The sequence below is a fragment of the Conger conger genome, chromosome 9 (assembly GCF_963514075.1).
Source record: "Conger conger chromosome 9, fConCon1.1, whole genome shotgun sequence".
Taxonomy (NCBI): domain Eukaryota; kingdom Metazoa; phylum Chordata; class Actinopteri; order Anguilliformes; family Congridae; genus Conger; species Conger conger.
In genome coordinates, this window is record NC_083768.1 from 36,400,521 (window position 1) to 36,416,437 (window position 15,917).

At 40.5% G+C, this 15,917-nt stretch overlaps 1 protein-coding gene across 2 annotated transcripts; it reads left to right on the plus strand.

Moving 5' to 3' along the window:
- Positions 1 to 1,648: 1,648 nt before the first annotated feature.
- Positions 1,649 to 15,498, plus strand: vps4b (vacuolar protein sorting 4 homolog B). Of its 2 annotated transcripts, XM_061255718.1 has the most exons (13): positions 1,649 to 1,787; positions 3,902 to 4,013; positions 5,066 to 5,166; positions 8,714 to 8,825; positions 9,494 to 9,644; positions 9,823 to 9,881; positions 10,295 to 10,414; positions 10,546 to 10,702; positions 11,090 to 11,238; positions 11,457 to 11,538; positions 13,060 to 13,279; positions 13,383 to 13,523; positions 13,865 to 15,498. In XM_061255718.1, exons 1-13 carry the CDS (start codon positions 1,767 to 1,769, stop codon positions 13,964 to 13,966), a joined length of 1,527 nt encoding a protein of 508 aa, XP_061111702.1. In that variant the 5' UTR covers positions 1,649 to 1,766; the 3' UTR covers positions 13,967 to 15,498. The 2 variants fall into 2 exon arrangements, with proteins under 2 accessions (XP_061111702.1, XP_061111703.1); XM_061255719.1 differs by lacking the exons at positions 1,649 to 1,787; positions 3,902 to 4,013; positions 5,066 to 5,166 and adding an exon at positions 5,923 to 6,221.
- The last annotated feature ends 419 nt before the right edge of the window (positions 15,499 to 15,917 follow it).

Consider the following 15,917-nt stretch of genomic DNA (forward strand, 5'->3'; position numbering starts at 1 on the left):
ATTACATCACACATGCATATCACTGTTGCAAATGCTGTTTTATGTGATTCACCTGCTTAGGGTAGTTAGAAGCCGATAAACTATTCCTAAACTTCACATTGTCAGGTGAAATAAACATAACTGAAAATGCATCAAAACAACTTTCAACTTTTAAAAATGCAAAAGAAAATTCTCATTTCTGCATAAAAGTGATTTCATTTAGATCCAAAATAAGAAGCAGTTCTCTCAGGAGGGCATATATCTTCTGCCCAGTCTGGCACTATTACCCACATAAATCAGGTGAGCTCAGTTCTGCTCTCCTACACTGTGAGTCGCTGTGGATAAGAGCATCTGCTAAATTAATGTCATGCAATGAGTTCTAATATGCATGCTGGGATGTGGATGGGAGGGTGACCTGAATGGCCATGTGATCCCACAAAAAAATACCCAGAGAGCTGAATGGTAACCATGGCAACTGTGTCTCTGTCTCGGTACCAGACCACACATTCGGTTCCTTTTCCAGCCTCAGTATCAGGTCCCCAACCAAGTGTCAAAAAGCTCTCTCTCTGATCTAGATATTCTCGACCTGTCTGCGTAATGGATTGAAATGTCTCTGTTCACGGTGACAAGCAGCTAGCAATTACACTGGCAAAGAAAGGTCAACATAGCTTGGTGAACATTAGCCTCACAGTTGCTGCACCCTGAGAGAATGTAATCTCTGTGTTCTTTTGTTATGCCTTTGTCCAACTCAACCTGAAATTCATTGTGGGTTGCTAATAACATGTAAAACCTTGCCATTGTTTTATTCAATGGGCATTTGCCTTTACTTCTTTAAATTAAAATAATTACGGGGGTTTCCTGTAATTTATCCTGCTAAAATGCAAATGTTAGACACAGTTTTGAGGACAGGTTCCCCCATCTTATATGATGACGCATGATGATGAGGGAAATCACAATTGCACAACTCCACTGCCATCCTTCACACCTGAAATGATTTTGACTGGATGATATGTATATATATCTTTTTTTCAAAGTACTTTCAATTCATGCTTTGCATGATAGATTTAAAATGTGTCCTTCGTCGTTCCTTCTTCCTTGTGTGCAAAGTAAACGCGAAGGAACAGTACGCTTATTGATATTTATCATTAGGAGGCGCAGAGGCTGCTGGGAATAATAATAGCATTTTCCCGGCGGAAGAAAAATAAAATGCTTTTTTTTCTTCTTAATGGAACATTGCCATTTATTCTGGCGCGCGCGCACAGTTGCCGCTACAACTCACCACTACCATCTACAGGACAGTGCAAGTAACAGCATAACAAATAATGAATAAAATGATATGTAAATACTTTACATTAATTTTTTACATGCTATTTTCTAGTCAGGGAGTTTTGTTTGCAGTTGCACCCGTTCATCGCAAATACTTCTTAGTCATTTCAACATTATATAATATATTACACGTAGCGGCTATTACTAGACTACTGCTACTAATAGTCTGATATTATTATTATTCATTTATATTATTGTTATTGTGTATCATTAGCGATATTAGCGATACAATTAGCGATACAATTTTCTTCCGGACGGTGTGCAAAACACTGCAATGGCCACTGTAGCTTGTCATACGGGCGTGGACAAACTCGGAACATTGCTGTCATTCTTATTTAATCACATGGGCAGAGTGCAGGCAAAGAGTGAGGAAAAGTTAAGAAGGAAACTAGTACCTCTGTAAACGAAACTAAGGCACCGGGATCAGGTGGCTCCGTTTGCGACTTGGATCCTCTTACACCATGGAGCCCACCAACTTGCAGGTAAAATAACTAAAACACGTACCATTTTCTAAAACGGAAATTGTACACTAAGTCAGTGTGTATAGTGCCCACACAAGGAATTTTAAGGAGAAATATCGTGATACATTAAGTAAAAACCTGCGTGCCCTGCTTTGTACGGTCGATTGTCGAGAATATCGTGTTGCTAGCCGAATGCTTTCCCAACTTTGAGGAAGCGACCGCGAACAAGATAAGGTAGCCAGAGGTTGTTTTAACATGTGACTAAAACTGAAACTGGGCAACACAATGATATGTTTCCAGAGCAACAGTTAAAAGCTTCGCCTATGTTTCTTCAGTGATAAATAAAAGCTGATTCTGTAACCATCACGGTCGGAATCCTCGTCGGACGAGTTGTTTATCTGGTCGTACATGCGCATGGCTCCAACAATAGTGCTATCCAATAAGAACTGGTCCTGTAAACGTCATTTATTTCTACTATAGGCCCGACAAGATACCATAATATTTCTACTGTAGGGCCTACAATATACCAGAAAACGGATATATTTATTACATGACTATCTACGATGATGACAATTTTAAAAAAATGCGGTAAATATTATATTAATTGATATAAGTATTTGGACAGTGGTACAATTTCTGTACACCAGCACATTAGATTTGAAATGAAATAACGAATATGAATAGCGGGTGATCTGTGTAGGATTTACAACCCTTTTTGTGACCTGATAAAGACTTCCTTGACTTTCATCGGCTCAACTCAGATCCTCATGTTGACAAACGCCAATAATAGATTCCAAAGGCAATCAAAAGCCTAGAATCTAGGTACTGAGCTTATACCTGCTCCAAGGGAGGAATACACCTGACTAATCAGAAACAGCTGAGAAGCCAACTGTCCAATTATGTTTGGTCCCCTGAAGGGACAATGTATGAAAAAGGATGCAATTCCTACACGGATCATCTGATATGGATGTATATCAAATAAAAGGTGTCATTCTGCCCCTTATACTCATATTAATTGTTTCATTTCAAATCCAATTGCTGGAGAACAGACCCAAAAGAACAAAAATTGTACCACTGTCCAAATACTTATGGACTGCACCATATGTATAGTTAGCTGTTATTATGTGTTAATTTTGACATATTTTTGTTCTGTTGAAAATGTACTTTAATTCCAGCAATTTTGAAAGATATCAGAAATTCATAGAATTGGTACAGTATTTTATATTTATTCAGCCTTGTTACTACAATAAACTACAGCACCTACCAATCATCACAATGATAAACCTGCAGCTACATCCTAAAATCTTTGGTTGAGATTTGGGAGTTTGTATGACAATGTTCACATCAAATATTGAATGTGAAGATTCAATATTTAATCAGTGATATCCATCCAGAAGTGAATAAAAGTTGTAGCTTTGTTTTGAGGAGTCTGGGGGCAGTGTAGTTTTGGTGATGAGTCTTCCAGTTACTATGCTCCAGCACATGAGCAGGAGAGTTCACTGAACAATGTTCTAATCTGTTTTACTTTCCTCAAATTCTTTCCTATGCCAACACTGGGAGCAGTGCTTTTATGCATAACTGTATCTGTGAAGCAGGATTATTGAGTTAGCTGGAAAACTGCACTGACTACCAGAACCCTCTGAAATCTGAAACTTGGACTGTACTAAAAAGAGCTGTTTTGGGTTTTTACTCAGTACAGTTATCCAGCTAATTTAGTAATCCCGCATTGTGATACAGGCCCCAGGTGAATCTTACTGAGCAAAGTGTCTGCTGTTTCAGTAAATGTGTCTTTATTTTCTTTATAATAGGAAAATGTCTATTATTATTATTATTAGTAGTAGTAGTAGTAGTAGTAGTATCACCCCGATGTATAATGCTTGAATTATTTCATAGGCTTGAGCAATCACTGTTGTATCTTGCCTCCATTTGAGTGAACACATGCATATTGGATTGCCTGTCACTACTTTAGCAGAATCAGCCACTACATTGTATAAATGTATTCTGGGAACAAATATCTAAGACATTTATTACATTTACTCAATGGACAGTATTGTTATAGTGATTTTCTGTGGTTTGCCATGGGTTGATCATAAGTAGTATTGGAGTACTGTCTCACAATGTGTCCTCCATTTCAGAAAGCTATACAAATTGCGAACAAGGCTTCTCAAGAGGACCAGGCCGGAAACTATGAGGAAGCCATCCGTTTGTACCAGCATGCAGTTCAGTTCTTCCTTCACATCGTGAAACGTGAGTGCCTGTGGAATTTTGTCCTGTCCTGGGGTGGTTTGAGAAATGGGCTTGTAACACAATGGTTGCAGGTTTGATTCCCAGGTGAGACACTGTTGTTGTACCCTTGAGCAAGGTACATAACATGAATCGCTTCAGTACATATCCAGCTGTATAGATGGATGCTATGTTAAGAGTTGTGCAAGCTTGTGTAAAATTCTGCAGTAATACGGATGTCTAAATATTCTGAGGCTGTTTGATCCAGTGGTTCACCCATTACTATCTTCAGTTGTTATTTATTCACCTTTATTTATTTGTGTAGTTCACTTCAGAGAATGCAGGTTTTCTTTGGCAGTGAGAACTTCCACACAGTCCACATGGGTTGGAAGCACATTGAATTGTGCTATCAGTTTTGGAGGGGGATTTGATCGTGATTAAAATGCCACTGGATTCTTATTGACAACAGGGTGTTTCAAGACCTCTTTTTAACGTGTCACACTGAAGTGTCACTACACTGGGATAGGGAAGTTTACATGATCAAGCGGGGAGACCTCCCCCTATCTGCCCACTAATACCGCTTCCAGCTGAAACCTGCTTTTGTCCAGTTTTCTCCTTATTTTATCCTGTGGGAAAACCTGCCCCTAAAACCTGCTTTTTATCTGGGGAGGAAACCTGCATAGTCTCGGGTGTGGAGCAGCAGTGTATCCTAACGGCTCAGGAACTGGGCCTGTGGGTTTGTAACCCTGAGGTTGTGGGTTTGATTGAGCCAAGTACTTATCCTGAAAATATCCATGAACAAATTAGATTCATTAGAAGAAAATGCTTGCTCTAGATTGAAAAAATGAAATGATTTATTTCTCAATACATTGAACTCTAGTATGATCACTTACGTTCATACATCTCTAATGAGACTGGTTGGGGTTTTAGCTATTTATTTTATTTTTAACTACTTAACTAAAACTGTGTTTTACACATTGGCTTACTGCAATGACATTTTACATTTCACTCCAAGATGATCTCTAGAGTACATATGTGAAAATGGCTAACGCTTCCATTTTGCTTTTTTTATTCAGGAGAACCACAGGGTAAAGTTGGCAATCAGATGATCAGAGACAAGTGCAAGGAGTACCTGGACAGAGTGGAGGAGCTAAGGGACTACTTTCAAAAGAAAGAGGTCTCTGTGAATTCTAACATTGATGTTTGCCTAAATAACCTTTTCAAGTCTCTCAGAGTTAGTCTGCTGCTGCATGGTGCTGTATTAGTTTTAGATGGTGATATTAGGTCAGTGTTTCTCAGTCCTGTTCTGAAATGATTCGGATTGCCCACCAGATGCAGCGAGAGAAACCCATGAAAGGAAGATATGCTTACATGCACACTGAATGCCAATCTCAAAGATTTTCAAATAGACATATTGCCAGATGTAACTTTGCTGTACTTCACTGACACAGAATTGAGGTAACAATGTGATTATGATATAAATTGAAGTGTCAACAGATGATGATCAGACATGTCCACTTTTGTACATATTGTCAGCATCATAGATGAGTAAGGAACTACTCTGAGGTTATTAAATCTCCAAGCTTTGGAATTATGCATATTTATTTATGGCTGCTACTACAGTAATATGCCCCTTGAAGACTTGCCTTATTGGTGATCAGTACATTTGCTCTACTCAACTAGTTTTGCAGCATATGATTCTGCAATTCAACCATCTGTGCTGAAAAATATTACCATGATCCCAATCAATACCTACCAGGTGGGTAAGGGTGAGTTGGGTAAGTCCTAATACAAAGCATGTACACTGTTCCCTGATTTTCATCCTTATTAATACCTCTTGAGCTATCCAGTGATAAATGAAACTACATAAGCCACAGACAGCTGGGAGGAGCCGCCTTGCCTTTGTCAGTGTGAAAAGGGTGCGTAGGGTGTGTCTACAGAACCAACGTCAGAACATTCTTGTAGTCACGTGAGTCCTCCAGACGGAAGTGACATTCGACATCTTGATGCGGAAGTTTTTTTCCCCCTTTTCGCCTTAACAATTATCTAACGCTCTAAAAGGAGTCTAAAAAACATCAATTTGGCTAATTTGTTGTCGTAGAATTGTTAGTTCATCCTTGGTTTAGGATTGAACGAAACCGTAAATTGAAGTAACCTGGTATTTTGGTGAATTGGACGGTATAACAGCTTTTCTTGCCAAACAGCCCAATGGCTACCAACAACAATTTACAGGTAAGTTAGCAGAAACAATAACATGTTCGTACACTCTTAGCTAGCTATTTATCTAACAGCTAATTACATTGTAAGAACACGTAAAATATTTGTTTTAGCCTGCTGGTAACATAAACATATAGCTATAGATGGTTCAGTAGTTAATTTGTCTTTATTTTGCGATTGCTCAGTTGTAAATGTCTAATTTACGAGTGAGCTAATGTTAGCCGTTTGGCTATTGTTAGTTAGCTAGCTAGCTAGCTAACTATATACTTTGTTAGCTACTCGGCTAACATTAACGCTTAGGAGTTTAATAATTCGACGTTAATAGTAGCTAGCTAGCTAGCTAGCTAGCTAGATGTATAAGGCGAACGCTTGGCTAAACTCGCATGGTAACGTTAGTTACACATCACCTAACTTGGTTGTGTTTCCAAGCAAGCTAGCTAACCCGCTTACTAGCTTCCACAAGTTACCACTGAAGCTGGCAAGATAACGCTAATATTATTATTATTTATTTATTATCGTTTTGAAGTTCCGGTCAAATTGGCTCATTTACAGACTTCACTTAATCTCTGCAAAGTCGGATAGTTCAGCTAAATAATCAGCCAGTTGGTTGAAACTGAAACAACGTGGCTATCCACTTGCAACGTAACCTAGCCCAGTCACGATTATGATAGCTGACTGTTTGGCTAACGTTAATTAATTTACCTAACGTTAGCTAGATACATTTTGATATTGAATCTGCTCATTAATTTGGCGATTTTTATAAGGTCTTTTTACATGTTCGTTGCCATTGCAGATTAGCTAACGTTATCTGATTAGCTATGTATATGTACTTGTTAATGTAGCTAACGTTAGTTGGTTATTGAACATTTACATTTGCTAGGTAAGTTAGTATTTATCACTCAATCAATCAATTTTTTCTGCCTAATTCAAATCACCCAACTATCTTGCCAACGTTCGCCCGTTAATTTAAGCTAACGGGCTAAATTAGCATTAGCTAACTTTTTGTAATTTAAAGTCATTTTTACTATTCTGAAATCTGATTTTCTAGAATATGAATTGCATTCAATTGCCAATGCACGTACAATTTCATGACATTAGCTAGCTGTGGTACTGAATAAATGTGACGGATGAATCAATTTAATCTCAACACTGATTGTATGACGTTATTACCCATCGAAACAGTTAACGCTTGGAAACGATCCAAGTGTACCCACTTGATACAGTGTCACTGTCGGTAGCGAAAGTGGAATTATTTAGTTAAGTTGACAATGATTTCTTAGTTAATTTTGTTTGTGATAAAAATACTGCAATAAATCCCCCGATTAGCCCTTGAGCAAGGCCCTTAACCGCAAGTTGCACCACGGTGGATTGTACCCTGCTTAGTCTAATAAACTGTAAGTCGCTTTCGAATGTAATGTAAAGCCAGGTAAACAAACGTAAGGGCAGTACTCTTATTAAATCAAGGGAAAGCTGGACCTGCCCTTCCAAGACGAGGTCTTTCAGAGTAAAGAAACATGAATCCGTTGCATCTGTGTAAAAATTACTTTTGAAGATGTTATTATAAAGGTACTTGCTGTATCAATCAAAATAATTAATATATACTTTTTGTGAGTTTCCCTTATTTTTATCCTCAATATTGCAGTCTTTTTATTTAGGGAAGTTGGCGGAAAATGAAAACCGAAGGGATTCTACTAGTCTTCATATGCAGAATATTAGTATGTAGTGCTACTTAATTCACCTGTCAGTCAATGTGTTTCTGTTCCCTTTCAAGATCAGTCTCTGTCCATTTGTCCTCACACTGCCGCTAGTTTATATTTGTGTAGAACTGTCATAAACCTGTGGCTTCAACAGGGGTGTCACCAAGGTTTGAATACATTTGGGGCTGAGCTGGGAAAGGGCGTTCCTTGCATTTTACCTTTGCAGCTTAAATTGCTGTAATGTTTATCAGTCTGCAGGCCGGTAACTACCATTGAGGTGCGAAAAACCTTCAGTCAAAAAAGATTCCCGGCTGAAGCCCCGGATTCCGGATGACGCCACTGGGCTTGATTGTCATTGATTATGACGGAGGCAATTCCCTGCATCACTGTACAAGTCAGGATTAAGTGTCCTGGAATGTTTAAATATGCTACATGGGTTACGCAATATCTGTCCAATGGTTGACTGGTTATTTTCAATAGGTAGTATATATAATCTGAATCTAAATCTTTTTTATTTTTTATTTTGCTTGTACAAAAAAGACACAACCAAAGTAATTATGCAGTTCATTAGTACAAGCGGTTAAGGGGTCATTAAGAGCTTAAAGCAAGTGCTGGTGTATGCAGAGCCATCCAGGAGTAGTGTGTCATTTGACACATCTGCCTTTGAAATACTTGAGAGTAATTTAAAGAGCTACTGTAACCATTGATGTCACTGTTAATCTCAGATTGAATATCTGTCATTTAAACATGATATTCACATCTTAATGAAGGTCTTTGTCCTACAAATTGACTTTTTTATTTTTATTTCAGAAAGCCATAGATTTGGCGAGCAAAGCAGCCCAAGAGGACAAAGCGCAGAATTATGATGAAGCCCTGCGCCTATACCAGAGTGCCGTGCAGTACTTCCTACATGTTGTCAAATGTAAGAAATAACAGGACTATATGTGTTACCGTTTCCTCATTCTTTCTTTTTTGACTGCCGCAGTCGGTGCATGATATGGGCTGATGAGAGAGATTGCTGATGTCCTTTGAAGGACATTGTAACCAAATATTTCATAATCGGCTATGTAAGGAAATGAAACTCCGTGAAATGTTCTGCACAGGTCACTTGCTTGGGTTGTGGTTAATGTGTCCCAATTAAGTCTATGGTTCATTTTCTAATGCAGTAGTATTTCTAAAAAGTATTTACTGTATATGGTGAATATAGCATACTAGTATTTAGTGTATATAAGTGTATAAACTGCAGGGTTCCGTTGGGGCCCTCTCCGGACTTGTTCTTACAGTGGCTCTGTCGACCCATCAAGTCGACACATCTCAACGTAAAATCTGCCACTTACTCCAATGTCATGAATAGAGGAGTTTGTTATGTACATAAAACCCTCATCAATGTGTGTCCATCAAGATTGAGGCTATTGAAGGGCTTATCTCTGAAGATGTAGCGCTCATTCTTTCAGCCTGGTCAGGTGCCGATAAATGGGCTTTAATCTTTTGATCAGCGAAGGCTGTGCTGTGTGTTGTTTGGGATGTTAATGAGCAGGGCCCAGTGTTATGACCGTGACAGCCGGGTCCTCCCTCCCTTTCCTTCCTCAGATGAAGCTCAAGGAGACAAGGCCAAGCAGAGCATCCGCGCAAAGTGTGCCGAGTACCTGGACCGTGCCGAGAAGCTGAAGGAGTACCTGAAAAAGAAGGAGAAGGCGCCTCCGTCCAAGCCCGTGAAGGAGAACCAGTCCGACGATAAGGGGTGCGCGGACGTGGCTTTAACCGTTCCGTCCAATGCTTTCTTTAAATTCTCTGTCCTGCAGTTTCTGAAAGACTAATTGAGACACAGCTGTATCTCCTCACATATTTCTGAGGCAAATCGTTTTGTGTTTAGTGTGATTCCGGTTTGACGAGACTGAATTGTATGAAATCTTTCACAGAAACGAGAGCGATGATGGTGATGACCCAGAGAAAAAGAAATTCCAAAACCAACTCCAGGGTAAATCCCTCCCTCACTGCCATACATTTCTTTAGACCTCGAAATTTTGTGTGGCATTTGCTATTTTCCAGAAAATGCATTTGTTTGGGAAGACCTACATCATTGTATATCTTGAATTTGATGGGCTTGCTATGGAAATGGCCTATATGTATTTGGACATGGTCTTAATGGACATGTATTTAGAATTTATACTTTGGTTTTTGCTTAGCATAGTTAGCTTGTACTGGTGCTGTTATGTTGTGTCTTTACTCACTGATTTTAGAGAAGTGTTTGCCAGGCCTGGCATATTTGTCCATATTAATCAGGTGAATGCACTTGTGTTTTTACCTATATTGTAAGTTGCTTTGCGAAGTTATTGTAATGGATGTGTTTTTAATTTCAAATGAGACTTTGAAAGTTTCTCTCTGTTGCAGGGGCCATTGTCATGGAAAAGCCAAATATCAAATGGAATGATGTCGCTGGATTGGAGGGTGCAAAGGAGGCTTTAAAAGAGGCTGTCATACTGCCGATCAAATTCCCTCACCTGTTCACAGGTACAGAAATCCCAGTGCTGCCTATCAATGGAGGGGAAAACCCCATTTAATCAGAAATGGGCTTTTTGTGATCCTGCCACTCATTAACTAACAGGATGTCATCATTTTTAACCTAATGTTCCTGTGCTCAGGGAAGAGGACTCCCTGGAGGGGCATTCTGCTTTTTGGGCCTCCTGGTACCGGGAAGTCCTACCTGGCCAAAGCCGTCGCCACAGAGGCCAACAACTCCACCTTCTTCTCCATTTCCTCTTCAGACCTGGTGTCCAAGTGGCTCGGGGAGAGTGAGAAGTGAGATGGTTTATTTGCAGTTGGGGAATTGTTCTGGGTCTGTAGAATCTCAGTGGTGGATTCTAAGACCAAGTTTTACTGCATTGTACTTCTATGTGACAGCAAACATATTTAATTTAAGAGAAGATTTAATGAAAACTTGCGGTAGTTGTTGTTGTAGTTGTAGATTTTGTTATTTAGAGGCATATTATGCAGGATTTATTTCCTTGCTTCGCTCCTATGTTTACACACAAACATCTCTGCCCCCATTCTCAGCTCCCACTACACCGCCGAGAGATGATTCTGGCTAGCTGTTGGTAGCTTTGTAGTACTGTTGAGAAAAAAAACGAAATATTAATTTAACCTTCCTTCCTCTCCTCCCGTCCTCTCTCCGTCCCTCCCCTCCAGACTGGTGAAGAACCTCTTCACCCTGGCTCGGGAACACAAGCCATCCATCATCTTCATCGATGAGATCGACTCGCTGTGCGGCTCTCGGAGCGAGAACGAGAGCGAGGCTGCCAGGCGCATAAAGACAGAGTTTCTGGTTCAGATGCAGGGTAAGCAGGCTGCAGAGACGCACCCAGCGCCTCTTCCCGCTCTCTACATGTACTTCGCCTCCACATTTTATTAGCGTACACTGAAGATTCCGCTTTTCCCTGCTGTATTAGAAATGTGCTTAATGTGTTTGAGAGAAATCGGTTTGGACATCCACCTGTTGAGAGTGATGGATGTTTGTTATGGGAATGCTGTTACTCATGGCTTTGTGTCATCTCAGGTGTTGGAATCGACAACGAAGGAATCCTGGTTCTTGGGGCCACGAACATTCCCTGGACTTTGGACTCTGCCATCAGGAGAAGGTAGTGTAAACTTAAGAATTATGGATTATGTCATTGCCTAATTTGGTAATTTGTGATTTCGTTGATTTTATTGAACATTACATGAATGGCATTTTGCTGATGCTCTTATACAGCGATGTACAGTTGATTAGACTAAGCAGGAGACAATCCTCCCCTCGGTTGAGGGTTAAGGGCCTTGCTCACGGGCCCAACGGCTGTGCGGATCTTATTGTGGCTACACCGGGGATCAAACCCCCGACCTCGCACGTCCCAGTCATGTACCTTAACCACTACCAGTCATGTACCACTATGCTACAGGCCGCCCCAAAGTAGTACCTCAGTTTTAAAGGGGCCTCCAATGGTAATGGTAAATGGTTGGCATTTATATAGCACCTTTATCCAAAGCGTTGTTCAATTGACGCTTCTCATTCACCCATTCATACTCGCACACCAACGGTGATTGGCTGCCATGCATGGTACTAATTGGCTCATCAGGAGCATTTGGGGGTTAGGTGTCTTGCTCAAGTACACTCCAACACACCCAAGGCGGGATCGAACCGACAACCCTCCGACTGCTCTTACCACCTGAGCCAATGTTGCCCCTTTAGCATTATGTGTGCTATGTCATGGACACATGCTTTAAAGGACTGTGTGCAAGCATGATTTATACAATAATAACAATAATTATTCAAAATATATATTATTCAAACGTGTGTGTGTGTGCGTACGTGTGCGTGTGTGACAAACGGGGAGGGAAAACTGAAACGAAAAGTAGACCTGTGAAAGGCAGCGGATTCATTTACATAGATCAAACTGTTAAATAAAATGGAAATATTTCTCAGAAAACTAAGACCATCCATTCGTTCTCATTATGAAAGACAAATGAGCAGAGCCACAATGGCACAACAGGCTAAGATCCAGCGAACCTTGCTGTCGCAGTTCAGGCTGAGTTTGGCCGGTCCTGAGTTTTGGCGAGGGAGGGGAGAGGACCCCACAGGGGGAGGCTCGCCCGCATACAACAACAGCGCCCCGATAGCCTCGGAGTCACGCTCGCGGTTAGAGACGATGCCGTCGTGTGAATGAACTGAAGGTTTACGGCAATTGGAAGAACTCAATGTGGAACATTGTGATGAGCAGTTTTAGCAGGCTCATTATTGAGCGTGAAGACTAGTTCAGCCAAATTTGAACCCTGTTCTATTAGATATTAAGTAGGTTTCACTCATAAGAAGCTTAGTGTAAATGAGGTCGGGACTTTGTCAAGAGATTATAAAGCAATTTGTCTCGTGTAATTAAATAATCAGGCTAATTTCATTGTGTGTATTTCAGTTGCCCCAGCTTATTTCTTAGCTTTGTATGATGTATTGTCGGTCTTATTTTTAATCATCTTGTTAGACACTCTGGGGTTCATGCATGAAAAGTTCTGAGAGCTTGTGAAGAGTTTGGTGTATTGTATTGCACTTGAGGTGTTCAGTAGATGGTACAGACTTAGTGAGCTACCAATGAGATGTTGACTAAGCCTTGGTCCTGCTGCCCTGTGGTCAGGTTTGAGAAGCGTATCTACATCCCCCTGCCCGAGGAACACGCCCGCTCCTTCATGTTCAAGCTGCATCTGGGCACCACGCCCACCAGCTTGTCCGAGTCTGACTTCATCACCCTGGGCAAGAAGACGGAAGGCTACTCAGGGGCCGACATCAGCGTCATCGTCAGAGACGCCCTCATGCAGCCCGTCAGGAAAGTCCAGTCTGCCACACACTTCAAGCGGGTACGTGCCTGTCCGGCTCTCAGGCTGGTGTGGACGGTTGACTCTAAACCGCGACGCTTTAGGCGCAGGCGTCTTTGAACGTGGTTTCCTTCTGCGTCTATAGGTACGAGGGCCGTCGAGGGACGACCCCGATCGCCTGGTGGATGACCTTTTGACCCCCTGTTCCCCTGGAGACCCTCAAGCCATAGAGATGACTTGGATGGATGTGCCTGGGGAGAAGCTATGGGAGCCACTTGTCTCCATGGTGAGGAGGGACCACATTTGTGACCGCATTGTACTTCCGTTTGTGTTAATGATGATTCATGTAGCCGAAGTTGGAATACACCTTTGTGCATATTTTATAGCAGGACAGCAGTGTAGCATAGTGGTTAGCTAAATGGGCTAGTAGCTCCAATGTCATAGATTTGATTCCCAGGTGGGGCACTGCTGTTGAACCATTAAGCAAGGAACTTAACTTTAATCGCTTCAGTATATATCCTCATTTGCTGTATATAGAATTTACATACATTTAAAAGAATTTACAGTGAGCTATGCGAGTTGCTCTGGCTAAGAGTGTCTGCTAAAATTAACTTGTGACATTCACAGTCGGACATGCTGCGGTCTCAGGCAAGCACCAAGCCTACCGTCAACGACCAGGACCTGGAAAAACTGAAGAAATTCACAGACGATTTTGGGCAGGAGGGCTAAGGTCGCGGCTCTGCAAAACCAAATTGGATGGATGTTGTTTGTGAAGCAGTTTTTCTGTCCTCTCTCATCCTACCCTTGGGATCATATCTTGGTTTTACTTCAATCCTTTCCATGCCTCTTTCCACACAGACAAGTGGTGACTATTGTTGAACATGGCTCATCGAGTGTGTCAGATGTACCATTTAATTGTCCTTAGTTACCAATAGAGAAATTATATTAATTTTTATTCTCCTTAGGCAACATACAAAAAAGATTTTAATGGATACCTTAAAACATGTAAAGGTTGTTTGTCCTGAAACAGCTCAAAGCAGCAATGCATGCCGTTGTGCGGTTATAGCCAGTTTCTTCAGCCCAGTGTATTGGTACCCCTTTGGTGCTGTTGGTCATTAATTAATCAGCTGGCAGCAACTGTAGAAGTAAGGTGCTGCAGCCTAGTTTGCTAACCACCTTATTGCTGTGTATTCTTGTATTTCTACAGAACGGTAACCAGATCTGTGCATTGCAGTTTTAAGTTTGTTCAGAGGGATCACGTGACAGTTGCAGGACCAGCTGCAATTCTCGATTTCATCCATTTATTCTTTGGCATGTTTTGTTCATCGTTTCCTTTTCCCCTCACACTACTTATGGATTATATTTTGCTGTTCTCCTTCTGGCCACCACTGACATGGTAATGCCTTACTTGTGTGGGGGCGACCAAAGTAACCCCAAAAGGCTTTGGAAACATTTTTCAAGTATCCCCAATTGTACAGTAAGCCTTAAGAAGGGCTTGAAATGGAGATGGCCTTGAAGCAGATGAGAGCATGAAATCCTGACCTAGCATGGCAGAAAAGAGGCTTTCTCTGCACCATCTGTGAAGGCGTCCGTTTCTAGCAACGACATACACACGTGCCTTTTGATACAAATGTCTATATTCTTTATCTTTTTGTTTTTAAATTCAAAGTTGAGATCCAGAAAGAAACCTCTTCATTATGTGCATTCGATACTGAAATAGTTTGGAAATGGGAGATGTTCGGTTAATGTTTGCGCATTTAATTATTCAACATTACTCTATATTGATTGTATATTGCTGTACTTCTATGCACTTAACGGTGTTGGTTTTCCTAAGAAGAAAAAACATACTAAAATAAATCCAATATACAGGAATAAAAGATTATAGAACTTTTGCAACATGGGTATGTTCAGTCCTGCTTTACGATTGGCTCTTAGCTTTGACCGTAAACAAGTGTCCCTTTTATTAAATTTTTACATGAAGTCAGAAGTCACTGAATTTGGCAATATTTTGTGAATAAATATATAAATATATATATATAACACTTGCAGGAATGTGTTTCTCAAAGTTGAGGGCGGACTGGCTTGCGGTAGGATTGAGTAGGATTTGGTTATTTTATTAAATCTCTTAGAAATCTATACATACCTAAAGGGTTCCATGGGGGAAAGTATGTTTTAAGGGATTTCAAAACTATAGAATTATTTGGATTTGCCTTGTTCCATTTATTTCTTGTATATGTAAATAAAGATACTATTATCGAAAATGCATTGATTCAGTCTGTAAAAATGTAATCCTCACTCATGAAAACGTTACAGTACAAAGGTGAAATATGCTGTAATGTGCAACCAATACAACAGGGTGGTTTTAATACAAAATGATGTCATGATGGGCTGTATTACCCACGTTTGTTTTTAGGCAATCTGAATTACTTGTACATGTAATAGATGGTCACGATTGTTTTATATTTCATTCCAAATAATTCTTTCAGATTTACTAAAAAAGATACAGTTCATGTAGGTTCATTATTTCCAGTTCCGTGGGAATCTACACAGTAAATTGTAGTCAAGTTTAAGATTATACATTTTGGCTGTTTTAACATTGGATTTCCTAAATTCCCCCGGATTTCTGTATACATAGTATTGTGTCAAAAAAATACAATTCTACCGCGTCTCCGAAGGATAC

Coding starts and splice junctions, on each gene's coding strand:
- vps4b (XM_061255718.1), top strand. CDS start 1,767: ATGGAGCCCACCAACTTGCAG. Junction 1,788..3,901: donor TGGAGCCCACCAACTTGCAG/GTAAAATAACTA, acceptor CCTCCATTTCAG/AAAGCTATACAAATTGCGAA. Junction 13,280..13,382: donor CTGCCACACACTTCAAGCGG/GTACGTGCCTGT, acceptor CTGCGTCTATAG/GTACGAGGGCCGTCGAGGGA.